General features: G+C 39.7%; 2 protein-coding genes across 8 annotated transcripts in view; both read right to left on the reverse strand.

Moving 5' to 3' along the window:
* daam1b (dishevelled associated activator of morphogenesis 1b) overlaps positions 1-9,739 on the reverse strand; it is a 49,629-nt gene extending 39,890 nt beyond the window's left edge. The window contains exon 1 of the mRNA XM_008397855.2: positions 9,588-9,739. The gene's annotated coding sequence lies outside the window, so the exon portion shown is untranslated. The remainder of the gene's footprint in view (positions 1-9,587) is intronic.
* Positions 9,740-11,363: 1,624 nt separating this feature from the next.
* ppp1r13bb (protein phosphatase 1, regulatory subunit 13Bb) overlaps positions 11,364-17,291 on the reverse strand; it is a 29,607-nt gene continuing 23,679 nt past the window's right edge. For all 7 annotated transcript variants that reach the window (XM_008397849.2, XM_008397850.2, XM_008397846.2 and 4 more), the window contains 6 exons: positions 16,445-17,211; positions 16,212-16,349; positions 15,491-15,624; positions 15,237-15,403; positions 14,948-15,147; positions 11,364-14,099 (listed from right to left, as the gene is read on the reverse strand). In XM_008397849.2, coding sequence (XP_008396071.1) covers positions 14,058-14,099; positions 14,948-15,147; positions 15,237-15,403; positions 15,491-15,624; positions 16,212-16,349; positions 16,445-17,211 — 1,448 coding nt within the window. In that variant the 3' untranslated portion in view covers positions 11,364-14,057. The remainder of the gene's footprint in view (positions 14,100-14,947; positions 15,148-15,236; positions 15,404-15,490; positions 15,625-16,211; positions 16,350-16,444; positions 17,212-17,291) is intronic.

Below are 17,291 nucleotides of genomic sequence, written 5' to 3' on the forward strand. Positions count from 1 at the left end.
TCAACTTATTAACTAAATCATTATCTTCAGTTTCATTGGTAACGCCCCAGCCTTGTTGCTGCCAGAACTATAGAAACATTTCACTTAAACAGAACCTGTTTGACAACATGAAGTTGGCTAAAAGGCCTAATGTAGTAACAGATCATGCCCCAAGAAGAAAAAAAATAAAAATCCAGAACAGATGAGAAACCAAGTCACTGACATCTATTAGTCTGGAAAGGGTTAAAAAGCCATGTCTAAGGCTCCAGTAAGCCATAGTGAGAGGCATTATAAACATATGGAGAAAGCATAAGGAGTGGCCAGCCAACCAAAATTACTTCAAGGACTGAGTCAGGAGGTCAAAGAAGAACCCGGAACAACATCTAAAGCACTGCAGCGCTCATTTGCTTCTGTTTCAAATTATGGTCGTGTTCCAAAACCAAAACCACTGCCAAGAAAAGCAAGCAACAGGTCTATCTCACATTAGCCAGAAAACATCTTGATGAGCACCAAACCTTTTGGGAAAATAGGTTTGGTGCTCATCATGCTCCAAACCTTTCTAGGTTCTGAAGCTTTGCTGCTCGATGGCGAAAGTCACGTTGCTCAGGTTCGCTCGTGATTCAGCAGGTGGTCAATGATGCAAAGCAAACCAGAATGTCCTGCTCTGACCTGTTAAAGACAAGATGAAAGTTTTGGACAGGGCATAGTCCTAGTAAAGTCTGGACTTAAGTTAAAGTTAATGTGTTAAAGAAACTCTAAAATTGCTAAAATTGAGCAATTTTGCAATGACTGGGCCAGTATTCCTCCACATCTATGGAAAAAACCCCAACAGCACCAAGTATTCACTTAGATCATCTTTACATGGTAATAAAGTTCATTAGATGATGTGAAATATTTATTAATACATACAAGTACAAAGAGAAGAAATGAATAAGCAGATAAATACGCTTTCACAACACGCCTCATAAGGAACATGATGCTCCAGACGTAGATACTGTCGTCAGACTGCATTGGTGCTATAATAGTTACGCCAAAGGAATGCTAATCACACAGATATGATGAAGTGTGGGAACCGGTTTCTTTTACCAGCAGCTTAAAGCCGAGTTCAAGGAACCCAAAGCATCTGGAGGATGAACTCACAGATAAGGAGAAAACATTTTGTACATGAAAAATGCTCAGTTTAAGGAAGAGTGAAAAGAGCAACTGAAGTCTGAAAGTAAAGCAATGAGTTTGGACTCTATAACAGGCAACAATCTGCCTAACAAAGACCTCTTTTTTATAAAACAATTACCAATTATTCTAATTCATTTAAAATGAGCATGACTACCATCAGTCGTTGTTAAAGGAAATTAAATTAGCTAGCAAATATACCAACAAGTCAATGTAAGCGATAAACAACCGAAAAGAATAGTGATCGAAAACATCCAATTATACACATTTTGATGCCAAAAACAATAAAGATGTGACTGATTTCTATTGAAAACAAGATCTCGAGTTCATGTAAATCAATTATACATTTGAGATGATCAAGTTATGACTGAAGACAGGCAGAAGGACATAGGCTAGACATATTTTCCATGCATTGCTCTTATAAGTGAACTACAAGTTAGAACATGAGTCCAACTTTCTGCAGGGTGCGGTAACAATTTTAAGCATGCCATGGTCTGGCACAGGCTGTTTTGGAATATGATATCCATCTGCTTATCAGAGCCAGATACACACAGTTAGCTTTGTGTACAGAGAAGGCACGTGTTGGCGTCAGACCTAATCTAGTCAAACGAAACAATAAAAAAGAAAAAAGAAAAATTATGCATGGCATAATTTGAAAACCCACATGATGTTTTGATTATAAATCCATCCTGGAGGCTTACAATTAGACAACTTAGATTTGTGTGGTAATCACAGGAGCTTCATCTAATGCTCATATTTAAATAAGATCCAGATTTCAGATCAGATGAAATGTGCATCCCGAGAAGTTCCAGGAGTCCGACTCAGATGTTGTACCTCCCGAGACACATTGTGATTGTAGAAGTTTAACGTGAAATGTGTAGTTTTGTCAAAAGATCTGCTATCTGTTAAACATTTCATGCAAATAATCAAGGTGTGTTGCTGCGTGTGGCATCATTGACCCTTTGAAATGTTGAACACGCGTCAGCTATGAGTAATTTAGCTGCCATTACCAGAACTTCAAGTAGCAGCCTGAACAGATTGAATGTGCTGTCAAGCAAAATGCTGGCAGCCAACCAGCTGGAAGCTTTCCTTCAAAAACAATAAATGTCTGAAAAAAAAAAAAAGACAGACAGACAGACAGCAGCTCACAGGCCCACAGGGAAAAGTCCAACTTTCCAATATTTCTGCTGCAGAACTTACCAGCTATTATATGACCTAGACAAAGGGGCACAGGAGGCGAGCATGGAGTGAAACATGAATCCCTCCAGACCTATTAAACCTCCTCCCTTCCTCTAAAAGCAAACTCTTGGTTAAGGGACTCCCCCTCACACGTGCACACACAGGACCCTCATGCGCCCTTTGTTTGAACGGCCTCCACTGATGCACTCTTTCCACATCTTGTAGCTGAGCCTCCAACAGGATTAGTTTTGATCCTCATTGTCATGATAAGCTAAGGTTTACCTCATTTCGTCCCGACTGCCAAGAGCAAGAGAGAAGTCATTTTCCAACCTAAACAGCTAAAAACCTCTTACCAAACAAGTGACCAGTTAATTAAGCAAATAAAACTGCACATGCAGAAAACAATTAACTGATCCAAATACTTAAGGCTGAACCACAACAAAAGTATAAATGGATCCTCTGTTACATGACAGACTAACAGCTTGAGGCAATTAGTCCAAATAACAGGCCTCAGAAGAGGAGAGACCAGCACCCAAAATAGAATCGTCACTCCATATTGTGGTAAACCATGAGCCACTGATGAGATTTAATGTGGTAGGATGAGATCGGTCATAAAATCTGTGCGACTTCCTGGTTTTGTCACAACAAAACGAGACACGAGGAAGAGTCAGTGAGTCATTTCTCTGCTTGTCTACCTAAGCAGTTCGTGTTTTATTACATACATATTACAAGTAAGGTGGGTTTTAACTAAAAAGGAAACTATAGTACCTAGAAAAATATAAATTAAACATTTCAATATTTGCATTTTTTTTGTTAAAGAGCACCACAAAACTCAGCATAATTGATGTTCTCCCTGTAAGTTGTAACAAAATAGTTATAGATGAGACGGAGAGCTTCAACTTTCCAGTGTTGTGGCAGATCTTGACTGCAATCCCACGGCATGATGCTGCCATCAAGTCTGACCTCATTTCACCAGAGCCCCTTCTTTCACATGTTTGCTGTGCCTCCTACATCGCTTGTGGGAAATTGAAAACAGGGTAGCTTAATGACTCCCCCCCCCATGATCCCACTGGAAAAAGAGCAAAGGGGGTTCAATACTAACGCAGGCCACATTTTGTTGATTTCAAAACTAGTCACAAATAAGCACCATTGTGAGTTGGTCTACTAGATGGTTCTGCAACCTTTACAACCCAGAGCAATTTCTGCCACCAGTCCAGCTAAATAAGACTGGTTAAGAGCCACAGATATTACATGACTTTTTAAAAAATTACAACTCATTTATTAGATATTTATCTGATTTTTTGATAAATATCTAATAAAGAGGATTTGTTCTGATTTTTAAAGAACAATCATTTTATTCCTATGTTTAGCTTTGAAAAAATATTACTTTTCTAAAAGATGATGGCTAAATTTTCTTATATGGGATGTTGATATTTGCACACAATGTCCAGCATAACAACACACAGATCTAAATAAATATGACTGGAACGTTTAGCGTCATGTGCGGAAGCTAAATGCAATTATTCCAGGAAAAGAAACTGAAAAACATCTTAGTTTATAAACTATTTGTAAAGTTCAGTTGTTTCTTTATCTGTCAAAGTTTTAAAGAGCAATTGTGGAAGATCCAAAGAGCCACTTGTGGCTCTGCAGCCACAGGTTGCAGACCCCTGGTCAATCACATAAAATCCCAAATTAAAAAAGTTGAAAAGTTGTGCAAAAATTTTGAAAGGCTCCATCTCTCTGCATGCATTGCAAGTAGCACAACTGGTACTGCCAGTACTCTCGTGGGTATGGCTACAACAAGTTCAGATTGCTCAAAATAAAATCAGATAGGTCACCCAGTTCTAGATATAAAGCCAGAAGGCAAGGCAGTAGATCGAGGATCTTCATGGTGGAGAGGAAGCTAAACTGAGGAGCTGCACAAACAGGAACTGGGACGGAGTCTAAAACCCTGACATACTTAATAACTGCAGGTGTTATAAGAGCACGGAGGATGATGCAAACGTTGGCATCAACACCGACAATGACATCAGGTTTGTATTCATCCAACACTCAATGACAGCATATCAAGTCTAACAGCATAACATCTGCTTCGAATGTGTTTCTTGTGTTATTAAGGATGTGGCTCACAAGCATTAAGATGCATTTTCAAAGTTAAAACTGGGTAGAGGACTTCCCATGAAGAATCCATTACTGTGACCTATGAAGTCACTCAGGCTAAAACACATTAATGAAACATCTGCCAGCACCGAGTGGCTTCGCCGGGCACTGTGTGTGTGTTGCCTTTTCACCTCTCAACAATCCGGAGGGTCAAGAGTCAACAGTCTCAAAGAAGGACAACCAGTGTGCGGTTGCTCTGTGGGCTTCTAAACTAACCCACAGATGGATTTGTTAATTATAGTTTATTGTGAAAAAGGTTGTGTAAAATTATTACTTAATTTTAAAAGGAAACTGTTAAAAGAAGCAGTAATTTTATAAATGCAAAACACTTTGTGATTATCTAAATAAATGTCATTTTTTGGATTTTTTTTTCTTAGAAAGTCATTTCAAGGAAAACCTTTAAATCACCAGGAGAAAAAATGAAGAAATTCCTGGAGTAAAATAGTTTGTTTTGAGTAGTAAGCCACCCGGATTGGGGCATGCCTCGTCTTGTGATCTGTTTACTTTGTAAAATAGGAATAGGAACTGATTATAATATATTTCATTTTTTCCTTAACTGCATAACTATCTTTTTACTAAAAAGAAAAGAAAAAAAATCACAAATACATATGCCACTCTTTTATCTTGTTAGTGGAAATTGTTTTTTTTGTTGTTTTCTTTACAATAAATAGTCAAATTTTCAGTATTTTTGTCATCAAATAGAATTAGAATTCCTTTATTGTCATTGTACAAGGCACAACATTTTTTTGAAAATAGCAGCTCTTGAAACTCGTTTAACGGTGTTAAACATGTCCGAACCACCTCAAAGCAAAAATGTTGCTAGTGCATTCCGTGTTTCCATAAGTTATGCCCACCCAGCCTCAGCAATCCTCCAAATATGAGGCTGGGTCTTGGGTGTGGCCAACAATGGCTGTCTAGAAAACAGCTGCCCCAATAACCAGAACAAGTGCAAAGGCAGGGCAGACTGGGGGGGTAGGGTGTGGTATGGCAGGGGGTACCATGGTGACAGAGCAGGCCTAAACGGAGATGGGATGCTAAATGACGCCATTGTCTGGCCCAAGTGAAGCACACCGCGCAAAGAATGGCACATTCAAACAGTCATATAGGCCTATTGTTGTGACGGGCCCGCAGAGTAATGCCTGTTCGCACCGATGCCACACGATCCACCACAAATCACACCGAGTGTGCTTGGTGGGGGGACATGAAACAGAGACTCCATCTGGAACTCCTCCACTCCTGCCAAACAAATCCAGGTGTTTCTATGTGTCACTATCCATAAAAAAACAACTGGATTAATTGTGGAGGAGGTTGCTCTGGTTGTGATAAAACAGCAGCTGATAGTGATGTGATCAGTATTTTAAAAATGTGACAAAATCGTGAAAAGTTCTGTAAAACTCCACTGCAAGAAATACTACACAATATTGCAGATCAGACAAATAAAGCAAAACGATTGTGGGTCAAGAAAACCTTAACACCTCACAGAAACTGAACGCCACGATACAAGAGACTGGAAAACTGCACACACACATGCAGCGGTAGTTAATATTTAACCCCAGAAAAGTTACTGAGGCATATTTACCCACCAGATTTGCAGCCTTAACTACTGAAAGCCAGCATGTTTTCATTCAGGTGATATCCACTAAATGCTTAAAGAAAAGGATCAGACACTGACACACACACATTGGATTGTAACAGGTTAAACAGGACTCCCCAGCACATGATTTACAGTAACACAGCCCTGGCCTGCTGTCTTTTCAAACACAGCTTAAGTGTAAGACTCACATTTGAGCTATAAGAACTTTTCTTTTCCAATTATGTACTTAAGTAAGGAAAAGACACATGAATGAGTGATTAAGAATGATGTTATACACAGAAAACCAAACTCAGATCTCAAAGCATCACACAATAATCCCCCCCCAAGAAGAAAGTAGAGACTAAAAGAATCCAGACTTAAATCCCTGCTCATTGCATATTAAATAGTCATTTTTCCAGTGATATAGAAGGTGTCAAGAGAAATGGTATTAAGAAGCAGTAGCTTGGAGACATAGCAAACCAGTGCCCTTTTTGGGGATTGAAAAGCACACAGCATGTTTTACTCATTAAGGTTTAACTACGTAATACTAATGTACGAATCAAAATAATAGTTTGAGACACTGCTCAAACTACACAAGTCTGTCAACAGTTTTTTTTTTTTATGCTTTACATGTCATGTTTGGTAGGTAGTGCTGCACAATGTCAGAAAATTATTAAATTGCAATGCTTATGCTGACAATTGTAATGACAAACACATCTTCTCAGTTATTTTTCAACATTGCCTCTTCCACTCTCCTTTGGTTTTCACATCTTAGCCACTATAAATGTACATCAGCTATGGGCATCAAGGACAGTTGGTGTATGTGCAACTTCTACTTATAAGCAATGCAGGAAATATAGGTCCCTACCAAATATTGTACCCGAGCAAACTGTTTTGATTCCTAAATATTGGAGACACTGATAATGCCATAACAAATCAGATATATTATACAACTCTGTTGGAAGGGAAGTCAAACTACTGAAATACAATCTCTGATTGATTTGGCTCATACACTGAGCAATATAAGCCACGGTTGCAGGTAACTCACTTGTGCAAACATACAGAAGGAACAATCGAAGAGATCAGCTATTGATTTAGTTTAATGAGCTGAAAAGAGGATGTCAGCAGGTGTTTTTAAACAGATGGCTGATGAAAAGGTCAAAGAATGTCTATTTATGCACAAAGAAACTTCACGTCACAAACACCTGCAGTCAGTTTAATGGCCTCCTGACTCCGTTTAAGCCGTCAGTTGCTGAGGCCAATATGTGTTGAAGACAAAACCAAATCTGGAAACAATGCAGACAAATGGAGGTCTGTGGGATTCAGCAATGTTACACAGCTACTCCTTTTCTCTCTCTTTATGGCAGGTATTTAGTTGTCGTATGGTGAAGTATCCAGGGAGGCAGCTACACTGTAACACTGTGAGCCCGTGGAACTTAACATATATCATTAAATGAGCCCTCCATGTGCTGGTGGTACACGTGCTGACAGGCTTACAATGGGACTGCCACTGTTAATGGAGTGCCACCTTTGGTCTCTGGTTCTCACACACGATTACAGGTTTTTACATGGGACAGCTTAATCACCTTGCATCAAGGATTTATTCAATTATTATCAACTTACTTCAAGCTTCAACTGGGATCATCACAAATTGCAGCAACTAAAAATGAGCCATCTATGCAAGTTGTAAGAACAAGAGGAACACAAAATCAACAAAAGACCAATGCAAAAAAACACGAGGGCAGCTGCTATGGTTGAATGCTGTGCTTCTGTAGAGGAAGTGATGCCATTATGTGTCATCTGATGTGCTCGAGATTGCACAGAGCTGAGTGATATTAGCTGACAAGCAAGCGACAAAGTCAACAAACCAAACAAAAAAACTAAGTTGTCACAGCAGCAATGTTTTTTTTGTTTGTTTGTTTTCACGAGTCGAGCCCAAAGACACATTAAGCGCTTAATGGAAGGAAACGCACCCATTTAAAACCCTCGGCCACAATGTACAACCACATACGGGATAATGAACAGAAAATGGCAGAAGTGCATTATAATAAAAACTGCTTCCGATTTAAAATGTGCAAATGTGCCATTTTGTTATGCAATTGCTTAGGTGCCAACAAAATAGCTTAAGGCTTAGAAAAAGCGCAGTTTCAACATGAACTTATCGGCAAGGTATTCAGAAAAACAATTCTCTCAGTTTAAATGTCCAGGCCTGTCAGTGCTGATCTTCACCTGCTCACCTCCCTCTCTGAGCAATAAAGCTGTGGACAAAATAACGTCAGACTTCTCCAGTGTTTACAGTCAAAACATGTCTGCAGATGATACCACAGCGGTAAAGCCTTCTTACAAGCACATACAGGCCCTTCAACCATGAAGAGCTTTTTAATGCTCTGGAATGTAAATCTTTCCTGAATAATGTCCAACTCGGTATAAGACTACAGATAATCTCAGCTGTGGACTCTGAGCAACCTGTGACTGTTTAACTCCATGAAATAATTTATTTCACAAGACAAAGGTAGTTACTTTATCATGGCGGTAAAGTATTAAATGTTTGACAGGCTGGCTAATTTATGAAAGATTCAAGCTTCATGACTTTAATAAGGAAACAATTAATGATGATGCATCAAAAAATAGCATCGTAAACTCATTTATATGGCTAAAAATAAACAGATAAATGCAGACAGTGAGTGAATCTTAATCACATTAACAGGATATTTACGGAAAAGGTTTTTTATTTAATTCAAAATGTTTTGAATCATAGTTTGAAGGGAATTATTAATTATGACATCTTAAAAAATATGTACGACCATGAGACATCTGATAATGCGATTGGAAAGTTAGGTAAATAGGTAAAGTAAAAATAAAATAATACAAATAGGCAAAATGACATTTAACTCTCAGACAAAAAACATAAAACAATAACAGTTTGCACGAATAATCCCATATAGAACAAGTATTGGCATTTTGGTAAAAATAATAGTGCAGTTTCAATTTCAAATGAATATTCATAAGCAAAAGTGACCATTCAGATAAATTTCAAGTAAGAATATCAAAGTCCAAGCTGAGTGCAGGTAATATTTAACTGCGGTGCATTTAAAGTAGTTTTCAGAGTGAATAAGCTATGAAACCATTAGAGACTCTTACTACCTTCCTGGAAGATCTTTCATCCTGTTTCTAACCTCACTTGCTCAGACAGGTCAGTTTACCTCAGAAGACAAAAACTGGGCTAAACGCAAACAAAATATATGCAAATACAGACGTGACTCCTGCCTGCCCCTGTTATTCCCTGTCTGGTAAATATTTTCGTTCCTATCGATTACTAAGCTCTCTGAGCGTTAGCAGTTCTGGAAATCCAACAGAGCATGAATGAACTCGCCCCAGCATTACCCCACAGTTCACCGGCTGGCGTCACCGGGCGGCGGTGAGGAGGTCACCAACAACACCGCGACCAAACAAAACGGCCCGGTTCCGGCTTTCCTGCACGCCTTGCGGTGATTATTTTGTTATGGAAACAGCACACCGTACTTACCTCGTCAGGTTGGACATTCCTCTAATTTTCTGTGTCCGTGAGTTCATGAGGTAAACTAAAATATAAAAATAAAAAAACACACAAGAGGACATAAAGCGCTGAACTCAGACGGCTGGAAATGACTCCTCTTGACTGGTTGGTCAGAGCTTCGCGTAACCTCATCGGTTTACTCGACCAGGTAATGCGCACGCGTCGTTTAGTGTTTACCCCTGTGCCTCATGGGTGTTGTAGTGCTGGGCTTCAGTCACAAGTATAAGCTTCATTCACCAAGTTTGTGCACACAGACAAGGAATTGGTGTAAGATAAGACTCTCTCTTCTCTCTCTGTGTGTGTATATATATATATTTAAATATATATAACAATACTTTATTTAGTTTGGTGGCAAAAATAAACTTGAAATTTGCTACCAATTACTGAATGCAATGAAGGCGGTTTGTTTCAGCTTTACTGGGTGGATTTGGCCTGAAAAATGTAGAAAAGTATCTCATTCCCACTATTAAGTACTAGTGGAGGATTGGTGATACTTTGGGCTGTTATCCCTCATGGGCCTTTTTCATTAAAAATTTAAGAATAAACTGAAAACAACTTACTAGCAGGTCTTTTGAAGCATAATGATCCAGACCACATTGCCAAATTAACACATGAACGAGTTATCAGTCACAAAACCACCCCACTGCCATCTCAATTCCCAGACCTAATTAAGAAAAACTGGAGAGATGGTAGTAGACCCCTCTTCTGTATGTTCCAACGCCGAACATGTTAAATGTTTCCATTCATTTCTGTAAAGTTATTGAGTAATAAACAGCAGTTTATATGCACACAATTCATTTTTCCCACACATTTAAGTATTAGTAAGCTCAAAATGTAATTAACACCAACATATAAGCAATGAAATAGTCCCTCGCAATAAATATCGAGTTATTACTCATTTTCTGCAAGTTCTTCCAATTTGTTACCAAAATCAAAACAAGCAAACTACACAAAGGTTGCTGTTGTTGCAATGTATTTATTTAATTAGGTTGAGAAAAAAATTCAAATAAGGTGTGAGTGTGTGTGTGTGTGTGTGTGTGTGTGTGTGTGCATGGTTGTTTGTCCCGTCTGTCTCTGTGTTGCCCTGCGACAGACTGGCGACCTGTCCAGACCTGTCCGCCTCTCGCCCGGAACGTTAATTGGAGAGGCACCAGCAGCCCTCCCGACCCCACAAGGGACAAGGGTGTAAAGAAAATGGATGGATGGATGAAAAAACTATATACTACAAGGTAAAACACTTTAACAGGCAGTAGTACTTCCATGTTAGTTTTTTTTTCTTTTTTTTTTTTTTATTGCCAGACGTTTTAAAATCGACCTGCTTTTCATCGGAAGCTGTAACTTTGGAAACTGAAGTGGCTATGGACAGATGATTTACTGCTCTCTGGTGGCACAAAAACAAATCGCATGGTTTTAATCCGAGCTGTAAAAACATCCTCAAACTTAAAAACTCTGTTTATACTGACAAAACCACCCTGTTTGTCCAGTGCCAAAGCTTTTCCCCCCTAAGCTTTAAGAACTGGTGGAATAATGTCTGACCAAGAGATCAACCCAAACTTTTCCTTCAAGTCAGATCTTAAACATTCCCGCATTTCCTACATATAACTATGTTGTGCATGAATTGTCAGTAATAACTTCTGAAATATTTCCATGCAGTCTGACAACTAAAAACATAAAGATCAGCATAACAAACTTCACTTCAAGCAGCTTTTTCATTTTTAAACGAAAGGAAAAAAAATGCACCACAAATAAACAGAGCAAATAGATTTTATTAGCATTTCAGCAACGTAAAGCTCAAACAAATAGGATCAATTCTAATATTCACACCCTATTTTAAAGGTATTTATGGCACAAACCAAAGGATACAGGAGTTACACGATGATGGCCCAGACTTATCTGCAACACAGAGCAACAGACTGCAATTTGTTAAATGCTATTCCAGAGCCGAGATGAAATGTGTCTGCAGCACTTAGTCAGTCCTGAGATATTTCAGTGGAGTTGGTTAAATCATAAGAAATAAACCAGAGATGACACTGTAAAATCCAGCTAGGGTGGAAAACAAACAAAAAATATTTTAATAGAGAAAAACAGATAATATATAAATTATATTCAGAAATAGAGTGTAAGCTGTCTAACGAGGGAAGAAAAATGTTTAATAAACGTTTTTGAAATGGTGAGAGTGAGGTCTTAGGAAGATAGTAGTGAGAGATAATGCTACAGGGTCTGTTTCCTTGGACTTAGAAATTAAAATGTGTATATAACCAATGTTTATTTCCTGCACTCCTTCCTGACGGGTTGCGTATTTGCATGTGTAGGAAATGCAACATTTCAGAGCCAAAATACTAGCAATTTCCCTTACCTGTACTTTTCCTTTAAAGCTAGTTTTGTAGAGATGAGTTTGAAATCAGAACGTGGTTTAATCTTGAAGACTGGCCTATAAAACACCTCAAGGTGCATTAATATATTTAAGTAAACCGTTACGAAGCCTAAATAATTTTCTAGTCCAGTTTTTTCTTAGCGTCTTTCATGTACTTTTTTTTCTGAAATAAAAAAAGTAAGGAGTGTTGTTCTAAAACAACACTCCTTACCAAAAACTTGTTCTTTACAGAAAAACCATTTTAAAACCCATTACTGCTTAAATGATGTCCCCTCAGTCATTGGCGCCCTTGGTAGAGATGTGAAAGCCTTACATTTTTATTCTATAAACATAATCCCTTAGGAAAATATTATAAAAATCCAAACTTGAATAGTTTTTCCACTTGATATTTATTCTACTGGGTTTTTCAATCCTCCTTCAAACTTACTTTATGTTGCAGGGTTTTCCTTGTCTTAGTCTATTTATATTTAACTTTATCGTATGCATTTTGTTTAAATACTGTGCTAATTGCTGCAGCGCAGTACTGTCCCTCATATGAGTTACAGAAATACAATTGATGTTTACCAATAGTCCTCTAAAAGAAATGCAACAAGTAAACATCCTGTTTCTCTGGGGTACAAATATGACTTGACAAGTGACGTTCTCTCAGCCACGCCTCAAAATGGAAAAGATAAAAGAACTTGCCACTCAAGTAAGCCAGACACAGATATGTGTTAATCTCTATAAAACAGAAAAAAAGGCTAAAACAACACTCCTTACCAAAACTTGCTCTTATTTACAGTAGGATAAAGCAAATATTTTAAACTTAAAACAAGTGGAACTACAATAAACAAGGCTGGATGATAACATAAGTTTATAATGAGGTGGGACCGGTTAAGGAAAAAAAAAAAAGAAAAATAGCGCTCACATTTAGATTACTGCAGCAAAGAGCCGTGACAATAACGTATTTTAAGGCTTTTAGATGCATCTGTATCAGGGGCACCAATGACTTGCGGAAAACACTGCATATAAATGACACCACTTGATGCCAAATTCTTTCCTTCTCTGTGCAAATGCAGCTATTAATTGTGTTGTATGCATTAACACACACTATAGTTGCATGCACAACGTTTTCTAGCAAAGCAAAATACTGATTGTTGCCCACTTTTGTATCATTGTCTTTGGGATGTGCTAATTTCAGAGACTTTACATACTGAATCTTCTCAATTTAACATCTGTTTTACAGAGATATCACATAATACAAAGAAAATATTGTTCAAAGGCTCGCTTATAATTTATTAGTGTTCTTGCCACAGATCCAGAGTAGTTCTGCGTCCAGATTTTGCACATTAATTTCACCAAAAGAAAGAAAAGAAAAAAACGTTACTGAATAATGCATGAGATGTCAGTCTGTATTCATTAAACTAGCTTGTGTGAGCGATACTGAGGATTTACTTTCTCGTTTTCCCCATAAAATTTCAATTTCAGCTCCGTGAGACCATCCAGAGCGACTTTTACTGCTGGGAACCATTAATAATTACAAACAGCAGCAAAGAAACTGATCATCCCCCTCTTCGGCTTTACTTCAAGCTGTTGCAGAGAGCATGAATTAAAACTTTTAACTGCATTTCATCTTTGGTGGTTCGTTTTTCTGCAATAGTGTTTATTCAGGCGGAGCAAAACAAGAAAAAGAACGTCCTTAAACCCAAACCAGACTTAAAGGATAAACCTCCAGCTATCATACAGTATCATGTAAACCAGTGCCATCGTTACGACTTCTTCAAGGAGATGGCTGAAGTGTGAACACTGCAAGAAATACAGACAAGGGGTAGTGTTTGAATCTTCAGATAGTCGTCTGTTAGAACAATGAGAGAGGAAGGAAGGAGGAAATAAGGATGGAGACAGTTAACAGACTTTGGAGTGCTTGTCTTTGTGTGTGCAGACGTGAGTAGGTGTGTCAAAGTTCAGTTCCCTCCGCATACGTGGGAAAGATTTTGTGAACGCACAAGGCTGGGGAAGGTTATGGCCACAGGAAGGAGTCGGAGCACCGGGCTCCTCTGGTGCGTCTCCGGTCCAGGCGGGGGACGTTACGCCAGGGAGCGCTGACGAGGCTTAATTCGAGGACAGAGCTGCAGAGACAAACGGAAATCAAAATGAATTTGCTTTGCATAACTAAATTCACACTAAATTTCTGGGTTTAATGAAATTATTTTTATCATCTTTGTTTTTTTGTTTACTTTTCAATAATTATGAGTGTTATTTTATTCTTAAATGTTTAAAGTAAAGCAGAACTCAAAATCGTTACAAAATAGAAACAATATGCAACTGTACATAACAAAATACGTTTAGCAAATGCTGTTAATTACAAATGTAACCAGGATTTGAATCTTCTTCCTGTATGATACACAACTCAGACATGACTATTAGCACACTTCAGTGATAGCAACCTTTAGATCTCTCCAATATTCCTCCTGTTGTCTGAAAAAAGGATTTCTATGTTCCCATATTCCGTCAAACTACTTAAACTGCTTTGAACATGTCCATTAAATCTTTATTTTTAGTAGCTCCCATGTTTGTAATTTCAAAAGCAGCAGGTGAATCTAATCTCTGAACAGCATCAGCATGTTATCAAATCTGCTCTGTTACACAAGACATCATGTTGCTGCTTATGAAGACACGGCTTTCCAAACGAGCTCAGATTTGGATCTTCTGCCCACCTAGAAACCCAGAAAGAGCCTTATTTGGGATTTAGATATTTCTGTATAAAATATGTGGATAATTAATTAGTTTGATAAAGGAAATCTTTATCTCACTGTCTACTAATCCAAAAATTTATTTTTTGCAGAGTTAAATGGAGGTAAAATTTTAACCATTTCTGACAAGGTAATTGAAAGGGGTAAATTCTGAAATTCCCAAAAAACTAAAATAGTTTATAGCAGTGTAATTTAGAGCAGAAGGAATATTAAGCCTGCTGTACCCCGAGCAGGTTGCGAGGCACGTAGCCCTCCTTGTCCTCCAGCCGTGACCACCACCACTCCGTTTCATTTTCATCCTGCCGCCGCAGGATTGTGATGGCGTCTCCCTCCTTGAACGACAGCTCATCTGGACTCTGGGCTTCGTAGTCCCACAGAGCATACACCGTGCCCTTGTTCATCACACCCAGCTTCTCCTGAACACCTGCACAGGAGAAGCCAGAACAGCTTGTGTCAGATTTGAAGGAGATGAAGCAGCGGCGGGATTACAAAACCAGAACTTTCCTCTCTCACCGTATAAAAACTGGGAACACTGGATGTAGCCCTCCTCCATTTCCTCACATTTGTCCGCTGCCGTCTCCACATCACTGATGGTGCTCGCAAAGATGGCGGCTCCTGACTCCACCAACAGCTTGCAGAGATGAACGCTGTTGCAGGAGGCGGCGCAGTGAAGAGGAGTCCTGCTCAGATGAACAAAAGCAGTCAAAGGAGAGAGACGCGAACCGAGTCATGATTAAAGCGTTACGGTGTCGACTCAACGGACTCACCATCCGTCGCTGTCCGCCGCATTGACGTTCACGCCGAAATCTAGCAGGAACTTGACGATGTGGTGATGTCCTGCACACACTGCGTTGTGCAGAGGTGTGATGCCCTCATCATTGGGAGTGCTGGGATTCTCCACCTGGAGGAAAAGAGAAACATGAGGGTTATACTCCGACCTAAAAATGATGAACTTCCTCATCTTCTTCCCATAAATACACTGAGGTTTTTGACTTTAAAGGGGCAGTATTGTGTATTTTCCGGGCACATAGTGCTATTTTATAGCACAATCAAGTAAATGTGTTCAGTTGTTTATAAAGATGTTGTATGTATCAAACATAACTTAAAACATTTTGTCTTTGAAATTTAACGCAGATAAAAACTGTCCTATTTAAAGGACTCTGTCTCTTTAAGGAGCCCATAGTCTTTCCCACACTACACCTTCAGCTTGTAATTGCAACAACATTTCTCCGGTAGCCCGTTTACAGTCGTTTACTGTAAAGTAGTGTGCGCGATGATAAGCAGAAGAGCAGTTCTACCAGGTGTTTTCTAATTGCTGCCACGGGAGATTAGAGGATTTCTCAAACATGAATGGAAGAATCATAGCAACACTTTGATTTTACAGAATCTCAAATTCCCCCTTTAAAGTAAAAATGTTCATGGGGTGTGAATATTTTTGCATAGCTCTATGAATGAAATGTACATAAAACATTCATCCGAAGGACATACCTCATAGATGATCCTCTGAACCAGATCAAACTCTCCCTCTAGTGACGCATCAAGCAGCAGGGCTAAAGGATTAAACTTGACTCTGAAGCCATGACCGGTGCGCTCAGAGTCAGGCTTTTTCAGGTTTGTGCGCTTCTCCTTTAACAAAAACAGAAATGTCTCTTAAGTTAAGAAAAAAGTTAACGTTGTATTAAAAAAAAAAAAAAAAAGAGTACACCTTTCCGGTGACTCACCAGCTGTTGAGAAACTGCCGTCCCGCTCTCCTCTGGACTGCTGACCTCTGGCACCGGGCTGGGCAGAGATGCCTCAGAGCCTCCGATGTTGTTGTTGTTGTCGTCCTCCGGTTGCTCCTCCTCGCCTGGATCCGCAGCTCCTTCCGGTGCCTTGGGTTCGTTGTCGTTAGCGTCGTTGGTAGAGGAAGCCTCAGAGCCTGGTTCCTCCCCTCCTGGTGGTGGCTGTAGCAGCGTCTCAGGGAGGAGGTTGCCGTTGTTTGTGTCAGCCAGCGAATCGCCTCCCAAGTATCCAGGTGGAATAGCCGGCTGATAAAACGGCGTTCCGTTACCGGCACCGTTACTCCCACCTGATCCACTGCCACCATTCCCCTCTATTCCTCCAGCCAAAGTGTTGAACCTCTGGTAGAGAAGTTTCTGGATGTTGGGTCCGCTGGGGCCCTCGGGTTCTGTGATGGAGCTCCGCTTCTTCAGTGGTCTTGGAGCGTTGGCTAGTTTTTTACGGAGCACTTCCAGGTCTGCGTCGCTCTGGTAACGGAGCGGGGAATGAACCATAGGCGTAAGCTTCGTGGGACTGAGTGGCCGTGGAATATTCTCCACACTGGGAGGAGGTGCCGATGGTTGGAAGCTCTCCGGATCATCAAGTTCTCCGTCTACAGAGTCGTCGCTGCCGGCGAGGCCTTGGAGCGCCGGGAATGCTCCCCCTGCTTGGACGTAAGGCAGGGGGGATGCTGGTGTCGAGCTGGAGGAGAGAACAGGCTTTCCGTAGACTAGATGCAGAAAGAGAAGGTGGAATAAAAGCAAACAGAAAGTTCAATCTGTTTTTTCTTTATATAGTATTACACTGCAA

Source organism: Poecilia reticulata, linkage group LG21 (genome assembly GCF_000633615.1).
Source record: "Poecilia reticulata strain Guanapo linkage group LG21, Guppy_female_1.0+MT, whole genome shotgun sequence".
Lineage (NCBI taxonomy): Eukaryota > Metazoa > Chordata > Actinopteri > Cyprinodontiformes > Poeciliidae > Poecilia > Poecilia reticulata.